The sequence below is a fragment of the Lygodium microphyllum genome, chromosome 17 (assembly GCF_053477565.2).
Source record: "Lygodium microphyllum isolate KBCC chromosome 17, Lygodium_microphyllum_v1.1.10, whole genome shotgun sequence".
NCBI classification, from domain to species: Eukaryota; Viridiplantae; Streptophyta; class Polypodiopsida; order Schizaeales; family Lygodiaceae; genus Lygodium; species Lygodium microphyllum.
In genome coordinates, this window is record NC_141151.1 from 15,499,909 (window position 1) to 15,520,981 (window position 21,073).

The 21,073-nt window shown below is 45.4% G+C and overlaps 1 protein-coding gene and 1 long non-coding RNA gene across 3 annotated transcripts in view; one reads left to right on the forward strand and one right to left on the reverse strand.

The window, feature by feature from the left end:
• The window catches only part of LOC148021602 (uncharacterized), a 211,073-nt gene extending 190,590 nt beyond the window's left edge, over window positions 1-20,483 (forward strand). Inside the window, exons 15-19 of the mRNA XM_087697047.1 lie at window positions 2,917-3,091; window positions 11,441-11,589; window positions 11,729-11,928; window positions 18,284-18,637; window positions 19,747-20,483. Of these exons, the coding sequence (XP_087553173.1) occupies window positions 2,917-3,091; window positions 11,441-11,589; window positions 11,729-11,928; window positions 18,284-18,637; window positions 19,747-20,467 (1,599 nt within the window). The 3' untranslated portion in view covers window positions 20,468-20,483. The remainder of the gene's footprint in view (window positions 1-2,916; window positions 3,092-11,440; window positions 11,590-11,728; window positions 11,929-18,283; window positions 18,638-19,746) is intronic.
• On the reverse strand, window positions 1,266-19,870 carry LOC148021604 (uncharacterized). Of its 2 annotated transcripts, XR_015694349.1 has the most exons (4): window positions 19,143-19,870; window positions 11,438-11,672; window positions 2,072-2,268; window positions 1,266-1,974 (listed from the first exon to the last, which is right to left on the reverse strand). It is a non-coding gene; the product is annotated as an uncharacterized LOC148021604 (long non-coding RNA). The 2 variants fall into 2 exon arrangements; XR_015694350.1 differs by lacking the exon at window positions 11,438-11,672.
• Window positions 20,484-21,073: the final 590 nt, after the last annotated feature.

Genomic DNA, 21,073 nt, shown 5'->3' on the forward strand with positions numbered 1-21,073 from the left:
CATTTTCTTTAAAACTCAATGTTAAACAGTTATTTAATATTTAATGTTTAAATGTTAAATGTTTCATTAATTAAGCTTAAATTGTTAAATATTTAATGTTTAATTATTTAAAATGGTTAAGCTAAGAGTTGTTTCTATCCGTTTCAAGTTTCTTTGTTAATGAGGAGGACGATAAGGACTATGACATGGATGAGGAAGAGGTAGACAGAGTGGAAGACAAACTAAGAGATGATAATTAGTTATCACTCACCCTCTTGTATGGTTTTGCACTTATTTAAAAATTGTCTTTCTTTGCAATCAGCATATTAAGTATGTGCCAAAATCCTTGTATGCATCAAAAAGCTCCTTTGCGCTAATGCCTTTGTAGAACTCTTTTAAAGCTTGGAAATAGGAAAGCTTTGATTTTGAGTATGAAACTTTATTCCAAGTTTTAGCTTCTAAGCACTCATACTCTAAGCCAACGCTCTTTCCTGCGCGCAACCCACCCCCCCCCCCCTTCTTCCCCTTCTCAACCCCTCCCCACCTCAATGCAATAGGTACAGCATGCATCCTTTAAACGAGAAATACTTTACCATCTATAGAGCAACAGCATGTCTGGGTAGCTCAAGATCTTTGAGTATTGGTGGAGTTGTGTGGTCCCAACTGTGGCACTACATGAACCTGTCAGTCTATTAGTCCAATGACCACAAAATGGATCACACCCGATCCACAATGGTAGCAGTAAGAATAACGCCTTCTGGCATGTAATGAATACCCTCAATATAGTAGGTACAACATGCATCAGGTAGGTGAAGATCCTGGAGTACCAATGGAATTATGTGGTCCAACTACGGCACTATATGAAGCAATTGGTCTATCAGTCCAATGACCGCAAAATAGAGCACGCCCAATCCATAGTGATAGCAGGGAGTATAACACCTTCTGCCATGTAATGAATACCCCCCAATACAGCAGGTACAACATGCATCCTTTAAACGACAAATAGTGCACCATCTATAGAACGGCAACATGCATATGTAGTTCAAAATGTTGGAGTACTGGTGGAGTCATCTGGTCCAACTATGGCACTATATGAACCTATCAATCTATCAATCCAATGACTGCAATACAAATCACAATATGATCAGCAGAGTTTGAGATCCAATTATCACAAAATATGCCTAATGAACCATTAGCAAATAAAATTTCATAGTTGCATTAGGGCCTTGTTGAGAGCTATAAGAGGTCATATGGCCCAAACAAAGTTTTATTTTTTGTGATGACAAATGAAATTTCTATTAAATAATCATGGAAAATGTCTGAGATTTAAAAAACGAAATACCCAGTAAGATTAATTCCCATGTCACAAGAGAATGGAATGAGCATATCCTGTCTTTCCTCAGTCTTTCCTCTTCTTCTTACTTTTGTGTTTTCTTGCATCCATGGGTACTAGGGAAAGAGAGCATCAGATAAGAAGTGGAACTTCGAAGTTGAGAACTACTTTTGGTCAGCGGCAGTAGGGTGGAGACAGCATTCGGAACCCTTGAAGGAATAAGGATGCTCATGTGGGGTCTCGATGATGGAGGCCTGAGACCCTACAGTTTTTCTATTGCAAAGGACAGGAATCATGTTAACTTAGATACTCAACTCGGTATTGGGTAGAGAGATAAGAAGGTGATTAGTGGTGGGAAATTGACAGGATGCAAATTTGCTCTCTTTCGATGAAGCATATTCCTCTCATAAACCTATTTGATTAGGTAGGAAGGCCAGATCAAAGCCAGCCAGTCTGTTGGGATTAGGAATAGATTAGGAATCAAGATATAGAAAGAGAAGATTGAAGTATTTTCTCAAGGAGTGCACCTCAGAAAATCTAAACACACCATGTGCGATCAACAGACGGGGTTAATCTTTGCTGCATTGAGCAAGGAGACATGGCTAGGACTTTCTGAGAGTCCACGACAGACTGACTTGTAGCTGCTTCAGAGTTAATCTTTGCTGCATCAACCAAGGAAACATGGCAAGAACAAGGGTTCAACCATCTGGTCACCTCTCAAACTTGCCAAAGTGTCATTGATGTCACATAAAAACTTACCAGAATCCTGCAGTACCACAGGATGGTACTCAATGGTAATCCGAACAGATAGTAGTAAAAGTATAGTGTGGCAAAACTCCGTGATAGAGTTGTACTCCTGCAAGTATGCATCAAGGTTCTTCTTTTCCTTTTTCTATATTGAACTGTCTTGTATCATCATGTGCAAAACCTGCTTTTGGAAAAATGAATTTGTAGACCTGCATCATATCTGAGTAAGGCTATGTATGTATTTGAGAAAATACAAAAACATGTAGTAATCTAGTAAAGCTGTCAAAAGGAAAACAGGGGCACACACATAATAAAGCTCAAGAGAGCAATGAAAGAACTGCATTAGCTAAAGTTAGAACAGTTGCACTTGAGGAAACACCAAGGGTTAGGCACCCAACACAAAGGGCCTCTAAAGAAAGGCCTCCATACCCAGCAAAGGTCTCAGACTCATTAATTTTTCCCTATACTCTTGGTCAGCTCACACATGGACATGCCCAAGAATGTGACATGGTTGAAAATCATCTCTTATCAAAAAGATTTTGGGCTGCATTCAAGTGTTTTTCTGATCCTTTTGTGAGTGGAATATATATTGACAATAATCTTATCAACATACATTTGATGTTGAGCCTGGTGTGGGCAATCCCAAGTAACTCCAAGGACAGTTATCAAAAGTTGAACCGTCTGTGCAGCATCTCACATACAGGAAGCATTTTTCTGAGCATTTAATGAGTGTGAAGCTTGTAGCAAGCCCAATATTTTTAGTTCCTTTGTCATTTATTGGCAGGATGATTTACACCTATCTGCATTCTAAAGTCTCTCCTTGAACAGGATTCTACAAACTACTCTCTTCTGTGCAGGTCCTTACAGGTGATAAGCTGGAAACAGCAGTTGCAATCAGCTTGGCATGCAACCTTCTGGCTGACTCAATGCATCTTTTTCTGTTGTGCGACTCTACTTTCAGTGCTGTACCTCAACTGCTGCACAGCATGCTGGATGAGGCTAGGCAACGATCACATGCAAGAGAAACTGCAGGTAGTTGTGGATGATGTCATTAACTGCAAGGTCTCCTGCTTGATGTCAGCTGTGAACAAGATGGCACACCATTAATCTCCTCAATTTTTTCTAGCTCCTTAGAGTATCATTTGCTTCATTCTTTACTTCTGACCAAAAATCAAACATCATTCTTGTTCTCTTATTGTCCTGTAGCCTTTCTTGTCTTCAACAGCTTCCAACCTGCCAATAAGTTTGCATATGTCAGCATGCTATTTTTCCCCATGTAGACAGTTCAGATCTTTCTCAATAATACAAAAGAGAAGCTTAGGTTTGCCAATCCCTTCCATCAAAAATAAGATTGTAACTAAGTAGAGCCCAATTGTTTAGATATCTTGTAATTTGCTGAAAGGTGTTGTAGGTCTAATAAATTGGGGTGACGATGTGTTCACTCACTGCTTTGCACTTCAAGACCTAACACCCCCCTCATACTCACACATATTAAGTATACACTGAACCTTCATGATATATTTCGGTCAGACCTTTTTTCTTTTTGGTCATCTAATGTGTCTGATGATATTTACATCTCTATTAATTGTGGTGATGATGTGGTGGCCATTCTGCACTAGAAGAGTGGAACTTATCCCTGGCCACAGTTTATCCTCTTGCAAGTCTGCATCCTGTCAGTCTTACTTTTTCTTTTATCAATAGTCAGCCCATTCCATCAAACGGCATTATGGCAAACACCCTAGTCACTCCTCAATCTAGGTTGTTTTTTTTTTTTGCAAGTAAAATGTGGCTAATAGGCTGAATACAACGAAGTGCACATGCTCAATAGACTAGCTGGAGCTGATGCAAAACACAAATCCATCACGTATACAAGCCTTTCAAGGAAGTCTGGGGGGGATGGGGGTAAGAAGCCATGGGTTGGGTGGGGGGTCGCGTGGTGTGTCACCATCTGGGGCTGCCCACCTGCATCATGAAGAACGGGTCATGGCTGCCCCAAGTGCACAGAAAGTGAAGACGGAGTTTCTGACGGCCTCGAGACTCGCCTTGCACTTGGTCCCACCGGCCACGGAGGGAGTGGATGATGGAGGTTCAAAGCTTTGCCAAAGTCGCATATACTGGAAGGCATTCCCCGCCAAAAACCACTTGATAGCGTGCCTTCCAAATGTGCCATCCTGTAAGACTTCCTATGATCTCCCATACCTCTAAAGGCTCTGCCGTGAGCTCCAATACTTAGCGGATGGGTAAAGCCTCCAAGCCGACCACTACACAAGACCCAGCCTCCATGAGAAAAATCATGCCTTGTATCCCGGCCTCATACAAAAGGTGATGGCCCTAGCTGACTACTTGCCAGTAAAAAATCCCCCCACGAGATACATCCAAGGCTAGGTGCCACACAGCGGAGAATATGGTAGGCTCCTCTCCACACGAGTTGTGCTGCCTCACAAGACCAAAGGCAGTGCTTTGGAGTTTCCAAATGTTGATGTGGGCAGCACTTACAACCTCCATCTTGTTGCACCTAGGCTAACCAACTCCCAACATCCAGACCCCCATGTGGTGCCAAAAGCCAAAGGAAATACAACACCCATACCCAAAGGCGTCACTCCCGAAACTCCTCCAAGGGCACATAAGGGTCCAATCGTCGAGTCCTCCCGTCAAGTCCGACCACACAAATCCTCCTCCAAGAAAGGACAGCAAACTCCTCATCTTGCTATCCTTTGTCAAGAGCCAGACACCCCCCATCGTGCATGGTAAAAAAGGTCCCACAGGGAGCACCATCCACTCTACCTACCACACCTGTAAGGGAATACAGGCCGGCAAGAATCTAGCAGCCCACACCTCTCCAAGCTCCATCGGCTCCCAAATCGGGGGATCTAGCCACTCTTGAGGGATCGCTAAGTCAATCTCCCTCCTTCTCAGCTCAGCTCCTCGCTGACATCCTGATGCCCGCTGCAACACCTCCTAATTCGCCATCCTGTACACCTCCCTCCATGTCCTTATAGTACAAGCAGGGCCAGCCTCCCAACCAGCCCATTGGATGTGGGATCACTCACCTATTTGTATCCTGTCCCGATCTCTCACCTAGAGTTCCAGACTACCGACTAGCGGTCTATCTCCTCCTGGCATCCCAAGGGTCTCTAAACTAGGGCCTTGCAAAGGTCTTGTCACACTCGAAGTAACCTGCAGAGGAAGGAAGATCTAGGTAGTGTGATCTAGGCAGTCATGAAGATCCATCTCAAGGATGGCCTCCAACCCCCACTAAGCCTCGGTCTACACTCCTGGAGATCCTATTGCAAAAGGACCTTCCAAGTCTACCTGCCCTGGTGTGAGACCACGAACCACTAGCTTGCCTAAAAGGGCCAAGCTCTGGAACTCTAGGTCAATGATCCCAAGCCCTCCCTCGAACCGATGCTTTCGGATGATGGTCACCCATGCCACCTTGGCCTGGGAGTCCCTGGAACTGTATGAGCTAGCCTAGAGAAAATTCTGCACTAGGCGGCAAAGCTGAACCACACAAGATGAGGAGAAATACCAACAAGAGGTGCTGTACCAAGCCATCGCTAAGAAGACCTGGTTGACCACAAGGGCTCAACCCGCTAAAGAAAGGCGGATAGTGCTCCAATAGGTCAGCTTCCGCCTAATAGAGTCAAGAATTGAAAGAAACTGCTAGGCAGGAGTGATATCAAGCCCCACCTGGAACCCTAGATATCGGACAGTCTGTCCCCTGCACACCCATTTGAACCCCAGGTGGACACCCCACTTTGTGCTACTGGAGTCCAGATCTGTAAGAAAACCAACCAACTTTCGCCAGTTGATTTTTGCCCCAACTGCAGTGCAAAATACCTCCAGAGCTAGTCTCACTCTCTCTAGCATCAACTCATCATCCTCTACATAAAGAGTGGTATCATTTGCATACTCTGAGTCTAGTAGCTCAGTCTCCTTCCTCACCGGAAGTCACAAGCCACATAGCCAGCTGACTCGTGAGCCGAGGAAATAGGACGTCGCCTCCGTAAAGAGTAGGAACAGATATGGGGCAAGAGGGCAGCCTTGTCGGACAAATCTCTCTAGCCGAAACTCCTCCCCCTTCTTGCCACCAATGAGAACCCTGCTAGTAGTCAATCTGTAAAGTGCCAAAACCCAGCAGATCCATGCCTAGGGAAAACCCAACCTCGCCATGGTGCCCTCTAAGAAGTCCCAGTCAACCCTATCATAGGCCTTCTTGAAGTCCATGAGGAATATTGCCAATCCCTGACCACTGTGCTGAGCCCACTCGGTCGCCTCGAAAAAAGTGAAGACATTGTCTAGGATGCTCCTATCCTAGACAAAACCTATCTGTGTCATGAATGATATTTGGAAGCACGGGGCGGAGTCGACTCCTGATCATCTTGGCCAAGGCCTTATAGGCCACTGACAACAAGGTGATTGGTCTCCACTGGGATAGCTCCAACCGATCTCCCCCTTTGGGGAGGAAACTAACAAAACTTGCTAATAAACTCCCTAGCATTCATCTTGAACCGAAAATCTCCTGAAAGGTCAATAGTAGGGAATCCTTCACCACCTCCTAGTAGGTAGTCAAGAAGGCCTTAGAAAGACCATCCTCTCCCGGGCATTTCTACCCATCTTGTTCATTGAAGGCCTTAGCTAGCTTCTTCTCTGTGAAGGGGTCTAGGAGGGAGCGTCCCATCTCCTCTGTGACCAGGGGAGAAATGCAATCTCAAACCTGCTCTCTACATCATTGTACTCTGGCTGAGGCTGCCTCCTGCTGAAAAAGCTGTCTATACAAGTCAATGGCAATCTCCAACACCTCAACTGGGCTAGAGCGAATCCTCCCGTACTGATCATGGATGCTGCAAATCTGGTCTCCTAAGGTGCGAGTCTGATGCACCTAAAAAAATTCCCTGCACATTGTGTCCCCCTTCCAAGCCCAAAAAGATGCTGAGGTATGGAAGGAGGACTCAGAGCGCCTATCCCCAAGGCCGGCGAGGGCTGCCCGTGCGCGCACCTCTTGCATGTGGAGAGTGGGATCCCCTGGTGCCTCCTAGAGTAGTCTTGGCATGGTAGCTAGGTCTCGCCAAAGTGCTCCCTCCTCCTCCCAACTCTGTTGCTTGGCCTGTAGGGCTGCCTCTTGGCAGATCCTACTTGACTCGGCTAAGGCCTCTGCAACCTCCTCTGCGATCCGGTCCCCCTTGGCCCACTCCCTAGTCCAGAGCTACTCAATCTACCTCCTCACCTCCTCCCTCCTGTAGGTCGAGTCTAGGATTCGACAGGATCGCATGCCATGGCCTGAAGTGGATGCATCACGAGTGAGGAGAACCGGGCAATGATCAGACAAAGTGGTACCGGCCAATTTCCCTACCTAGCCTCTATAAGAGTACCCCCCACTCTCCCACATAGAACTTGTCCAATCGCTCCAGAAGAGCTCTACCTAGCCGCCTGTATCCCCAAGAGAAGTCCAGCGACCTCTCCCTCTTGTGGAAAGCTGGGTCTTGTCAAGCATCATGTGCTCCTTTTATGAGGAGGAAGACCTCCCATGTCTCCTGCTCCTCCCCTACCATACCCTAGTAATCTCTACCTTTGCCCTGCTAGTCCTCTAAGGCCTCTAGGCTGTTGAAGTCTCCTCCAACAATCAAGAGTCCACCTCTGGAAGTCCTGCTGCAATCTCCAACCAGAACCTGTTGTGTGCCCTAACCTCAATAGGAGCATAAACATTGAGGACTCCAAGGCACGAGTCCCCTATATCCAATCTGATCCATAGGACCCTCCCTGCCACAATCGTCCCGTTGTCTCATGCACAAGCGATGAGGCTCATGCCAATAGAGGTGCATACGCCTCCACTCCTGCCACGGGCAACGATGGAGAACTCCCAATAGGTGTGTGAGTTGCCTGGAAGTACCTTCCCTACCCGATGGGCCGGGGAGGGGGTGAGCTTGTGCTCCTAAAGAAGTAAGATGTCGATTTGTCCGGTAAGAGCAGGATGCAACTCCTATCGAACAATCAATTTCCTAGAACCACGTTCCCCACTGTAGTGGAGGTTGTTCACGTTCTAGGATGCTAGGTGTAGACTCATGGGGGAACCTGTGACTGGCCGAACAAGCATCTGTTCGGTGTGGAAGCTGCTGATGAAGAGGAAGAGCTATGGGGCATGCGAATGCGCTTAGCCGCAGGCTTGGAGGGTGAGCTCCATTCCTCCATGGTAGCTCTTGAGCAAACCATAGGGGTGATAGATGCTCCAAGCAGTACCACCAAGCGTCTATCAATCGAGCTAAGAGGCATGACTCCGTACACTGGTAGAAGCGGGTAGCTTGTGCGAGGGGCAACTCGATCACATCCATCAGTGAACTCCACTATGGAGGGCCTCCAAAATAATGCTCAGATGTGGGACCTCGGCTCCAGCCCACCACTTAATGTCCATCATGCACCTTGGCCCCACTGTTAGGAAAAAAATGCTAGTCCTCCTCCCATCCACTGGGAGATGTGGTTTGCAACCTGGCCCCTCACCTCCTCCTCTATCTATGTCATCGTTCAATCTCCTGAATGAGAGGTCAGTTGGTTGAGACACCTCAGTGGGTGGTGGGGGTGGAGGCATGCGATCCTACTAGGTTGGAAGAACCGGGGAGGTTGCAGGGTGTTTTGACGAGAGCTCGTCGCTCGCCCTCCTGCTCTCTGCTGCCGTGGCTATGTCTAAGGGGTTGGTTGAGGCCCCCCCTGCTGTCTCCCTCTCTGTCGTCGCGTTGGACCTGTGTGAAACCGTCAGCATCCACCTGTGGTTCTGTTGGCTGAGCCGCCTTGGCTCCGAAGCGCGTGCAGTCTGCTGCCTAATGCCCAAAGTCATGGCATCGCAGGCACTGGCTAGGCTGCCCTGTCACAATAACCTGCTGCCTGAAAGAGTGTCTACCTACCTCAATCTCAATAAACTTGGGTATGTTCTTTGTATCTTTTACAATCACCCGTACCTTCGGGACTCCTACGGCTGTCATTGCATCCACAAAGGAGGGAGGAAGAATTGTGCCGAAAAGCCATCCAAAGTCGTCCACTAATTGACGATACTCTACCACTTGTCTGGGGAATAGAAGGGTGACCGAGTGTCTAGGAAACCTGTTGTGGAGCATGAACTCCACTATGAAGCCACTATACCATGGAACCATGTAAATGACCCCCTTCATGGAGGCATAAGGTGAGCTATCCACTAGCTCGCGAGCTGCATCCACGGAGGTGAGTCAAACCATGAAGATCCCTTGACCCATGAGAATTGCCTCCGCAATCTGCGCTGTGCCAATGCATAGCGTGGAGTGAAGCCAATCCTGAAATTGGGCCATGGATGGAGAGTGTCCTACATACGACCTGTCCATAGATTGCTGTTTCTTTAAGTTCCAGTTCTATGGCACGGATGGAAAGGAGCTGTTCCTCAAAGAGGACAATGCTTAAGGTGTTTGGCTGGGGGGCACTCGCAGAATGCTCTGGCATCTGACCAGAGGTTTTCATTGCACGTCACTGCTGGGGGCTACCAATCTAGCTGCTGTGATACCAGGGAGAATGTTGCTGTAGACGGAGGGAGCAACAAAAGCTAATGGTATAAACGTGCAGCATAGGATGGAGGCACCGGAGCAGGTCGACTGGGGAGGAAGAGCAGGTCGACTGGGGAGGTCTTCCGTCTTTCATGCATGAGGCAGAGGGCTGAACCGCCACAGCAGGTCTATGGTCAAGGGGCGACTGTCTCTTCCTCTCTTGCCCTGCAGGAGTTCCAGGACACAGCAGACAGGTGTGCTCTGCACCAATGTCTTCGATCAGGCAGCTGGAGGTCGAGCTGGACTGGCGGGCAGATTAGATGGACTTGGCAGGTGCTTGTGAAGCTCAGCTCATAGGACGGGCGGAACTAGTTGTGCAGGCGACATTCAGCCAGAGGAGGTGGAGGTGCAGTCGATTAGACCAGGGGCACGCAGGGGGCGGGCACCTATAGCGCTGCAGGTGCAGGCGGCATGGTTCAGGCAGTAGGGCAGGCACCTGTTGGTGGCGACTTTGCCTGGCGGTGGGCTGGCTCTAGCAGCGCAGCTGGTCTGCGTCGTCAAAGTCATTCAAGTGAATCTGTCTAGATCCTCAATCTAGGTTGTAACAGTCTGAATTTTCAAAAACAAGCTCAGGTATCATTAAGCCATTGCCAGGTTTAAAGAGCTCAAAGGAGATTTTGGGCATATCAGAGAACAAAGCAGACCGGGCTTGGAGAGAAGACCCACCCACACCCCCCTCCCCCCCGCCCCCAGTCAGAAAAGGGCTCCAGACACTTCCTTCTTCCAATACATAACCAGGTTGGGGAGGAGGATCCAGATGAGTAGGATTAGGATGATCTTTGCAGCCACCCATCACTGGTTCAAAAATGGTATTTTCCAGCCCCCTCCGATTAATTTTTGGACAAGATTGGAGAACAGTTTAAGACTGAGGAAGATCTCGCTTTTCACGTGGCTTTTGCCTTGCAGCCCTAGTAGCTTTCTTGAAATACTGTGCAGCATACGACCATCCGATACACTACATTTGGGATTTTCCTAAGGCTAAGGAAGCCTAGAGGAGGGCCTTCACATTGATGTTGCACAACACTCATGTAAGATGTGAGATGACAGTGACATGTGGAGCCATAGCATGGATCAGAGACAGATGGCCTGCTTCTGGAAATGAGGACTTCCAGAGAAGCAACAGTTTTGTAGCTAAGAGTCATCCGGACTCTGAACTTTTTTCAGTCAAAGTGGTCTGGAGGCCATGGCCCATTGCCATACTGGGAGCTTATTGGCAGCATCATTGATTGGTACACCTGCATAGTGACTTGTAATGAGACTATACAGGAGAAACACATTTCCAGTTCAGAGATCATCCGAGACGTTTATATGTAACCTTCTTAGCATTAAGCTGGGTATAGGGCCTTTAAAGATCACACATTTGTCAGCTTTTTCCTTTGTTGAGGTGGTACAATAGTTTGTCAGGAACTCCCAGATGCTGTAGCATTAGTGAATTTTCTGTTACCTCTTTTCTATAGAATCGTTGGTTTTTCTCTACATATACTGGCTTCCATTTGTCAAAGAATGGGACCAGACTCCAGAGAATTGTTATTATACGCATGTTTAGATGCTCCTTGCTTATGCTATTGTAGATCAGCTATAGATAGCGTGCTCTGTTAGTGACATTCCAACAGTTAAATGTACTACATTTGAATGTCCTTTTTTCTGAAAGTATGTATTATCTAGTTAAAATTTTTCTCTATACGCTTTTGGACTTAGCGCATTACTCGTGGACATTACATCTGACAAGTTTAACTCTGCACATGCATGGCCTGTGCATGCACAAGCACTATAAAAAACAGAGAACAACAGGATTGAAATTTCTTTGTTGCCTTACCAGGTGTGAATTCTTCAGATATGGCAGTCATTATTGAGGGGAACTCATTATCTATTGCTCTTGAAGAAAATAACAGATATAATTTTCTAGACTTGTGTCAAGAATGTCGAACTGTTGTATGTTGTCGTGTTTCACCGCTTCAAAAAGCACTGGTATGCAATCATCTTTCAAATACCGATCAGCTGCTTTGCATTAAGTGGAATATACAAGTAGTTTTTCTTCCTTGTTTCTGGACCTGTGAAACTTCAGCAGTTTGTTGATATGAGAATCTGAACCTTTCATCATTTGCAGGTTACTCAATTAGTCAAAGAGAGTAATTTTGCAGTGACTCTAGCCATTGGGGATGGTGCAAATGATGTAGCCATGATAAAAGCTGCAGATATTGGTGTCGGTATAAGTGGTCGTGAGGGAATGGCAGCTGTACTTGCTAGTGATTTCTCAATTGGGCAGTTCCAGTTCTTATCAAGGCTTCTCTTCATCCATGGAAGATGGTGAGGCAATACAATATTGTGGGTTAAAATTTCATATAACTGTGAGTCATCACAATCATGGTATCCTTTATACCTGGCAAATTCCTACATCTATCTAATAGAACAGGTTCAGAAGAGTTGGAGAAGCACCCAACTGGTCGATGTTGGACCCATTGTTTAGGCCTACTGACTTTAGGCATGCCACTATCCATAGTGCTGAACGATCCAAGATTGAGAAAGATATTGAAGTTTGGACTGAGGCTATGGATTAGTACTTCTTTATTGCTGAAACTTCTACACTGAACTAGTTAATGTGGCTAGGTATTACCATACCAGCCCAGCCAATATTTGGTGAAAAGAACAGGCCAAGCACATGAAGAAGATGAGAGTAAGCTATCCTGGAATCAAATCAAAGTTGCAGTCAAAGATAGATACCTAGTATCTAAGATAGATACCTAGTATCTATCTTTGACTCATGAAAGTATAAAGGTGCCGAATTATTTCAATTGAAGTAAGAAGCTATGACCTTTGAACTTTACTATTCAAAGTTTTGCAATCTACAGAATAATGCTAGACAACTATCCACTGAGCAACTATTGAGCCACTTTTGTCAAGGTCTCAAGTATCCTTTGAACAACAGGTTGGAGGCAATGAGACCTTCACTTGAAGATGCGGATGTTAGAGTCACTATGATAAGCTGTGGTAGCACTTTCACTCAGATCATTGGCGAGGCTCTCAACAATCTTCACACCCCATCTTCAGTACAACAGAGACCATCATATGCTATTTCCAACTGAGAAAACAAGATGTGTAAGAAAACTGCAATGTGATGGCAGGCATGAGTATGTATTTTCAATTAATCATCTGGTGCCTGCCATCTGGAGCATTAGAAGTATACCCGCTACCTTCTTCACATAAGTATCCTGCCCACTGCCCTGATGACCCTCAGTTGATCTCCCGACATTGCTCTCTTATTGCCATGGAATTTCAGCCTGCTTCCAACTCCTCCCAGACCTCTTCACCCTTCTTGTGTGCCTCCTCTTCCTCCTGCCCTGTACTTTCTCATCCTACCAACCACGTCCTCTGCCTTTACCTCTGCTTCCCTCCCTCCTTCCTCTATCCTGCTTCCCACACACCAAGCATTTCTTCTCTATCTCCATCCAAACCCATCATCCTACTTTTGACCTCCTAGCCCCCTTTTCCCTCAGTAGGCTCCTTTTAGTCCTCGCTCATCTTGTCCTCTCCTATATCCTAAACCCCGCGCCCCCCCCCCAAAAGAACCCTCGACAAGTGTGAGCCAAGGGAGGGAGGATAAGACTGTCTACAGGCTTCAGAGCACTACAACCCTCACTTCTGTCTCCTTATCAATCTCAGAAACCAAGTTGTGGCATGCTCAATTTGGTGACCTCAACCAAGAGTACCTTTGGAAGGGCAGCTTGTACAGTTTATGGCTTACCAGATGTTGGGGTGAACCATAACTCCATGTTTGTCTTACATTAAGGGCAAACAATAGCATGATGCCATCTTGAATAAAGCTTCTCAATGGGCCATGGCCCCCTTGGAGCTTGTGTCTACAGATCTGTGTGGATTGAGATTTGATGTGATAGGAGTCCCATAAGGAGCAAATACTTCATGAATGACTACAACAGGATGACTTGGGCTTATTATTTTTTGCAGGTTAAGTCATAATCTTTCTCGCATTTTTAGATTCTCCCTCCTAAGCTCCCAATATTTGTATTTGTCCATAGGTGATGGCATAGCCGTGCTAAAGTCTTTTTTTCTCAAGCCATGATGACTTATTAACCCCTTTTTTGACTGAGATTTGTAGTTTGGCCACATAACAGAAAGTGAGTGCACATTTTAAGGGCTATAGTGGAGGGCAGCTCCACCACACCTCATGAGACTTGTCATTCCAAACTGCTCCTTGTAGTGCTTCTTGTCAGCATAAGTATTCCTATTTTTCATCAAGAAGATGTGCTCTAGGGGGTGGTGTACTCAGATCTTGTGGGTAATGCTTCACCTACAACTTAGTTATGACTTCCCTAGGAACCCATGGCCACTAGAAGAGAACTCTACATGGGATATAGTTAAATGAGGGAGGAGGCCAGAAGTCCACAAAAGAGGAATGAGAGAGATGAGAAAAGGAGGAAGGATACCCAATAGAGGAATGCAAGCCAACATAGGTAGTAGTGGAGACCATTCAAAAATACTAGGCAAGTAGTTCAAATATCAGCAGCAGCCTGCTTGGAGACCCTCTTTTACTCTTCCTTGTTACAAACACGCACTTGTCACTAGAGAATCAGCAGACACCCACTGTGTAGCAGGAGGGATATGATGTCCCACAGGTAGATGATGAGCACACATATTACAATAGAAGGACGCCCAACCCGAGGCCTCCAGGAAGGAGCACTAGGCAAAGGTTGTAATGGACGGTCGGGAGAGGGAGAAGGCTCAATTCCCCTCACTTTATTGAGGCCTCTTGAGTTGATTAGATGCCATAATATTTTTGAGGAGATATAGAGACCAGGTTGAAATGAAGGAGCCTTGCCAGTCAGCTAGACATGGCTAGATATCAGAAGAGTGCTCTCATGGAATATGAAAAAGCTTCAGTCACTCCCTCTTTTGCCAAGGGAGGAGTCTGATCAGTGATGATCTTCACAAAGCACTAGTGGGAAGGTCCATTTGATTTTGTTTCTCCAAGAGTATCACCTCTCAATAAATCACATAGTTCGCTACAAAACAGGTCAAAGTTACACATTTGGGGCACTGTTAGTAGGGTCTATATTATAGAGGTTTACGCCCTGTAGAGCAGTTATCAGTTGGTTTTTTAGGGTGTAGCAGCTGGCTGAAACCTAATCCACCCATATGCAGATCATCTGCCAAAATTAGTGCCTTCCCAGCTGTTGCCTACAGCATTAAATGCTGATGATGCAGTTGCTTGCCCCTCCATCCCCTAATCATTCATCAAAAATGGTCGCTTAGTTGTATCAGACCCCAACATCACCTGTCAGCAAGTCACCCTGCTGTTCCAGCCCTGAAAACACAGAAAACAGGCCACCTGGCTGTGCATAAGTGCTGATTCCTCTCCTGCATCAGGTTGCCCTGCTGTCCTGAAGCTATAGCAGCTGTCTCTCTTCCTGAAATTGACATCTGCATGCTCAGGATTTGCTCCAAACAGCTTTACATGCCTTGAATGGCATCGAAACTTGGCCAACTATCAAGTATCAAACTTGCCCATGCAAACTCAACCCTTAGACTTAATTTCCAGCCAAGAATAACTAATGGAAATTAGAAAATACACGACAACGCCCAAACTTAGGCCATGCCCAGTCCCAGTTTTGTATTCCTAGCCTTTTTGAGCTTGACAGTATTGAAACTTTCCACAACCTTAGTCTAGGGCATTCGATTATTTAATCTATAGCCTACATGACACCAAAAGCCATTTTCAAGGGGAAATTCAATGTCTATGACCAAGATCTTAGGCACCCCACTGGCACCTGTCCACTACTTCTACCAATGTCCCCCACTGCCCAAGCTAGGATAATCTGCCATCATGGCAAACATCCAACTTAATCTCACATATGCACAATTTAAGAGTCCCAATGTAAGTGTCCAAAGAGCAGTAAGTTGAAAATTCACATCCTCATGAGAGAGGCCATGTTTATCAGTCATAAAAAGAGTGGATCACATCACTCTTGGTCTGTTAGTGATATACACATTAGATAGATGAGCAGAGGTGAAAGAGCTTTGGCCCTCAGGACAGCCTTGGCTCCCACAAGCTGATCTCTGCATCATTCGAGGTGACTTTCACATGATGGACGCCTAAAGGATGAAGAGCAGACCACATACTCAGGTGGACAGAATAGGGAGTTCTTGCTCACCACCAGAGCTCAGGATCCCTACTTTGCTGCCCAGTTTGGTAGATCTATAGGATTGGTACATGTCTCAAAGAGGGAGTGTCTCTTTTTCTAACATTGGCAGATCTTATTTGGACAATTGGGCCTTTAACAAAGGGGTTTGATGGCCATTATTTGAGTTACCATCCTATGCGATCATGCACCAGTTCAACTGTACTGATGGAAAGGGACAGAGGTTAGACCCCTAGCATTCGGCTATTGGAGCACCTTTATCGTGATGATGGCCTCAGAATTCTGTTTGTCAGCTTTGGAGGTCTAGATCCTGCTATGCGTAACATGTGGCCCATGACCTTAACCTTTATTGTCAAGAGATCAATATTGTTTTTAGGAGGGAAGCAGAGAGCAGGACTGCCTCTTTAGTACAGGAGGGGAGGGGCTTCAGCTTTTCTAACAGGAGCATAGGCAGAGAAGGAGGAGGGGGACTAATAGCGCCATTGCTCAGGCCCTGGAGGAGAGGTATCTACAGAGTGTTTACTCATCCTTCTAGGGGCCACAGGTAGACCTCCTTTTTATGAAGATGGTGTGGCATAGTACTAAGAGGATTGTGAAAGAGGACATGAGTAGACGTTTAATGGCCCTCACTGAGGATGCATTACGCAGAAGCCTTGGCTGTCCTGTCGAAGGGCAAATGGCCAAGATAGATGGATTAGACATGATTTGTTTTCAGCGTTTTAGGAGATGATAACTTCAATGTTGAAATATATGATTATTTTCGTGTGTGGTGGCTCACAGAGGCCTAGTGATGGGGACTTATCTTGGTTTTAGCAAGATTTCTGTTGTGTAGATGTGGGGCAGCAGAGGAGTCTGAGAGAATTGCCTAGGTGATGGCTCTGAATCCCAAGAGGTCTGGACGAGGGGCCTTTGCGTACTCTTCAAGGCTACTCATGGACAACCGTAGTGACTTCAGAACAATAGCTTCAGTTGCTGACTGGGGACCCCAACTTGCTTCTACGAGAATACTTAGGGGAGCATCAGCATCTATATGTCATCAGGCCATAAGCCAAGTATGATCCAGAGTCCTTTTTCAGAATACAGTGTTTTATTATTATTCAAAGTCAAATGTGAAACTGCATGGGCTCAGCAACATGATTGGAGTAGAAAGTAGCTACATCACACAGATTCAAAGGCTCTCAAGGTAGTGTGGGTGAGTAAGGGAGAACTAAGTTGGGAGGGTATAGCTACATTGGAAATTGCCATCTCGTGGTGTCAAGAATAGCCTATGGTATCCCTAGGTATGAAGAAACATCTACCTAAGCACAATGCTGCAAATCTCTCTCCCTAGAGCCTGCTCTCAGCATCCACAAGGTGAGTACTGGGAGACTAGATTTCATCAAGAGGGGCACTCACTGAAAATAAACTTTCAGCAAGCCTTCAATATATGCCACCTTGCAAGGCTTCCAATGTGCTTCCAAACCTCTGATGTTAATGCTAATGCTAGATCTTGTCAACTGGGCAAGGCTTCTATGTCAACAATCACAACTGTTTTATTCCAGGATCTATTGCAAGTCTGTGATAGCTTTTAGGAGTTTTGAATGTGATCTAGTAGACGAGGCTTTAAGCCTCAAGCCATTGGCTTTGTTTTATTTTTACCTGTATCAATCTTCAGTTTGATAGGTGGTGAGATTTGATTGTGGCTCTTTTTTAAGGTGCTTTGCTTTTGGCTAATTTCAGCTATTCTTTGAGCAGATCATCTATTGCATTAGGATTTCTCTAATTATCAGCCTATTGAATAAAGTAGGTGGGAGTGAGCTTAATTTCTCTCTTCTACTGTAACCTTGCCTCTTGTTCTGCATCCGAATCACTCTCCTTCAGAGACTGAGCATGATGTGTCTCCATGAAAATGACTTTCATCTCTCTATAATTTATTGTGGCAGTCTAATATCACTCTCTCATTGGACCAAAATGATCCATTTGCACACCAATAAGATAGGTAGGACTGAGCCTAATTTGTCTTGTATACAATGATCTTCTCTCTATTATTCTGCATCTGAGTTTCTCTTCTTCACATACCCAGCATGATGTCTGCAAATGGCTTTCATCTTCTCGATCATTTCTCATGGCAGTCCAATAACTGTCTCATGTGGAAGTCTCCAAACACATGAACAGAAATGCATGGCCAAGCTAATTGAAGCAGCAGCCTACTTCATCTACACTATGGAGGTTCACGTGTATCAAGTGTCTGAAAAAATAGTAGATGTATCCTGTTACAGCATATGAGTTCAAGGTATAGCCCTGTAAATAGGAACATAGAAATTCGTGTGGTTTTGCTTCTGGATAGACTTAAAGGACTCTCATGTTGCTGTAACATGAATGAGATTGTCACAACCAATATAAGTAGTGTGATTGAGTCACTGAATTCAATTCTCTTAACTGTAAGTTACTAGATAAAACACAAGCAATCAGAAATCATGAGCATGAGAGTTTCATATGTGAGAAATCCTGATTTTTGGAACTGTCAGGTCATATAAGCGGAACAAGGTTCTGGTAATGTATGCGTTTTACAAGAATATTGTTTGTGTAATGGGGCATTGCTACTTGGCCTTCTTCTCTGGATTATCTGCTCAATCCCTCTATCCAACGGCACTTATATCAACATACAATTTATTATGGACGTCACTGCCCACAATGGCATTTTCCATTCTTGATAAAGATGTTCATCAAGTGACCGTTGAAAGCAATCCTCATCTGTACAAAGAAACACAAGGTGAAAAAATCCAATACTTCTTCAAAGAAGCCAGTCATTGGATCCTATTGGGTGTTTGGCATTCTATCGTGGCCTTCTTTTTCCCATTGTCAGCAATGACAGTTGCCGGGTAAATCTTTATTGATCCTCTGATACTTGAATGTCGCTGTTGATTTGAATGTGCTCACTTCATTCTTTGTGTGTGTGTTTTTAATCCAGGTGTGCTTGTATGTGTGGCAAACTTAGTATGTTAATCCATTGATAGTGAACTGCATTAGAACTAATTATTGTACACAACAATTGACTGCACACAATAATTGACTGCAAATCTTGCTGAATGAGAGACACATCCCATAAAAATTTTATTGATCGTGATTACTCTCCATTAAATGATCTGGTCTGACTCTCACCAACTAAAGTATGTTGATTACCGCCAAGCAGATGTGCTTGATGTAAGTATTGGAAACTGCTACTACCACTGATATGTGTCACACACCCCTCCTCCCCTCTTCGCTCTCCTGCCACCTGTCCTGGTCAGTACCTGACTGCCACAGGGGCAAGCCACGCCGCTTTCCAGGTCTCCTGCCCTCCCCCCCCCCCCCAAAACAAAAAAAAACAGAAAAAAGCTGGCTCACCTTGGCACCGCCACCTTCTTCCTTATCCTTGTCAGACTGCCACCTGATTCCCCCTTGCATCTTCATTGTTCGGTGCATCTGCCTAGAGGCCTAGCAGGAGTCAGTTGATAACTCCTCGATACTATTTGAGAATGAGGTAATCTATATGTTGCCATGGGACAGCAGATTCACACTGCACAGTTTCCAGATTCTGCCTCAGCCATCATTTCCCTTAGTACCCCATCAATATCCTCCTTCCACAGCTTGCAGTGGAGTTCCACCACTTTGTGGATGATTTTGGGCATCCCTTAAAGATAGTGTCTTCGACCTCATTTGATGTTGTGGCAAATGCAAGCTGCAAAAGCAGCCCCACCAGATTGCAGACAAATCAGGACAGTTAAATTGACTCTGCTTTTATCTTTTTGGTCCTTGTAGAGGACTCTGAGTTGTCTAGCTTGAGTTCTCCAATTGATTCTTTGAGCAAGTCATGGTTGAATGTTAAGTAATGTATGAAGTACAATTTAGTGACTTTGAGGACCACCTTCTTCTAACTGGCCTTTCTCTTTTTTCGTTGACATATTTCAAAACTGTTTTTGGGCTGATTGAAGTTCTTCTGTTTATGCAGATCAGATGGAGAAATGTCTGGAATTTACAATCTCGGTGTGACTGCCTACACACTTGCTGTTGTGATTGTGAACGTCAAGATATTAACCATCATGAACAGTTTCACACTTTTGTCTAGTGTCTTTGTCTGGGTTGTATCCATCCTCCTGTATTTCATGTTCTTGTTGGTGTTGTCTTACTTGGGAGAGACGATGAGTATCTTCAACGAATTATGCGACGTTGGGTTTAAGATATACACATGTACAGCATTTTGGCTGGTGCTCTTTCTGGGGGTTTTTAGTGCTTTCATGCCAGACTGGGCTATGGCCAAGCTACGCAGTCAGCTTGCCCCTGCAGACTTCCAAATCTTCCAGGAGATTGAGCATGGCTGGATGGATGGGACCCATTGCAAGAGCTCTGGATATGTCGGGCCATTGATCAAAAGAGCATCACAAAACCAGAACACAGACTTGTCAGAAGACTCAATGCTTGACATAGTCTCAATGAAGATGCATACTTCACATACAGATAATGAAGACCTCCCACCAAGGAGACGGATGACATGGAGGGAAGTTCTATCAGAAGTTGACCTAGAGGCTCTTTCCCGTATGCAGATTGAGAATGGTTGGGCAAGGCGGCTTAGCAACGGCTTTGAGATTGTTACCAGACACAGTGATGCCAGTAGCATTCCAAAGCCTCTTGTTGCAGGACCATTACCTCATCTTCGACTGCCAACCAAATAACCAGTTTTGTCAAAGAGTCACTTCCATGTATTGGCAAGGTAACAGCAAAGCTAGCAGGTAACCAGCACATAGGAGCTTCTCTCTCCTGCTGATAACTGCAGAACAGATGCGAAGGTTCCATGTGCTTATGCATGTAACCAGCATATAGGAGCTTCTCTCCCGCTAGTAACTGCAGATCAGATGCAAAGGTTCAAAATGCTCATTGAATCAAATGATTCGTATTGTAACGTTGCCCCGTTGCATCGTTGGGTGGGTGTTTTTGGTCGCCATCCCGTGTGAAGTATGATGCCAGGACTTAGCGGGACGATAATTTACGTTTCTTCATTGTTGAAAGGCCTTGAGACCTGGTTGTAGTCCTTCGGTTGTCCAAAATAACAAGGTGCAAAGATGCTGCCCTAGATTGGTAGAGCGGACGAGTTGAACACATGCAACATTGGAAATGTACTACTAGTGATCCAAACCATCTTTAAGGAAGTCTGCCTTCGAGAAACAATTCACTGCAAAAGATGTTTACCGTTTATCTGTACTCAATTGCAATCACGAAATGAGTGACCACATAGCGATGTGACAATATGCTAAAGAGATTGCCTAAACAAAAGGGATGTT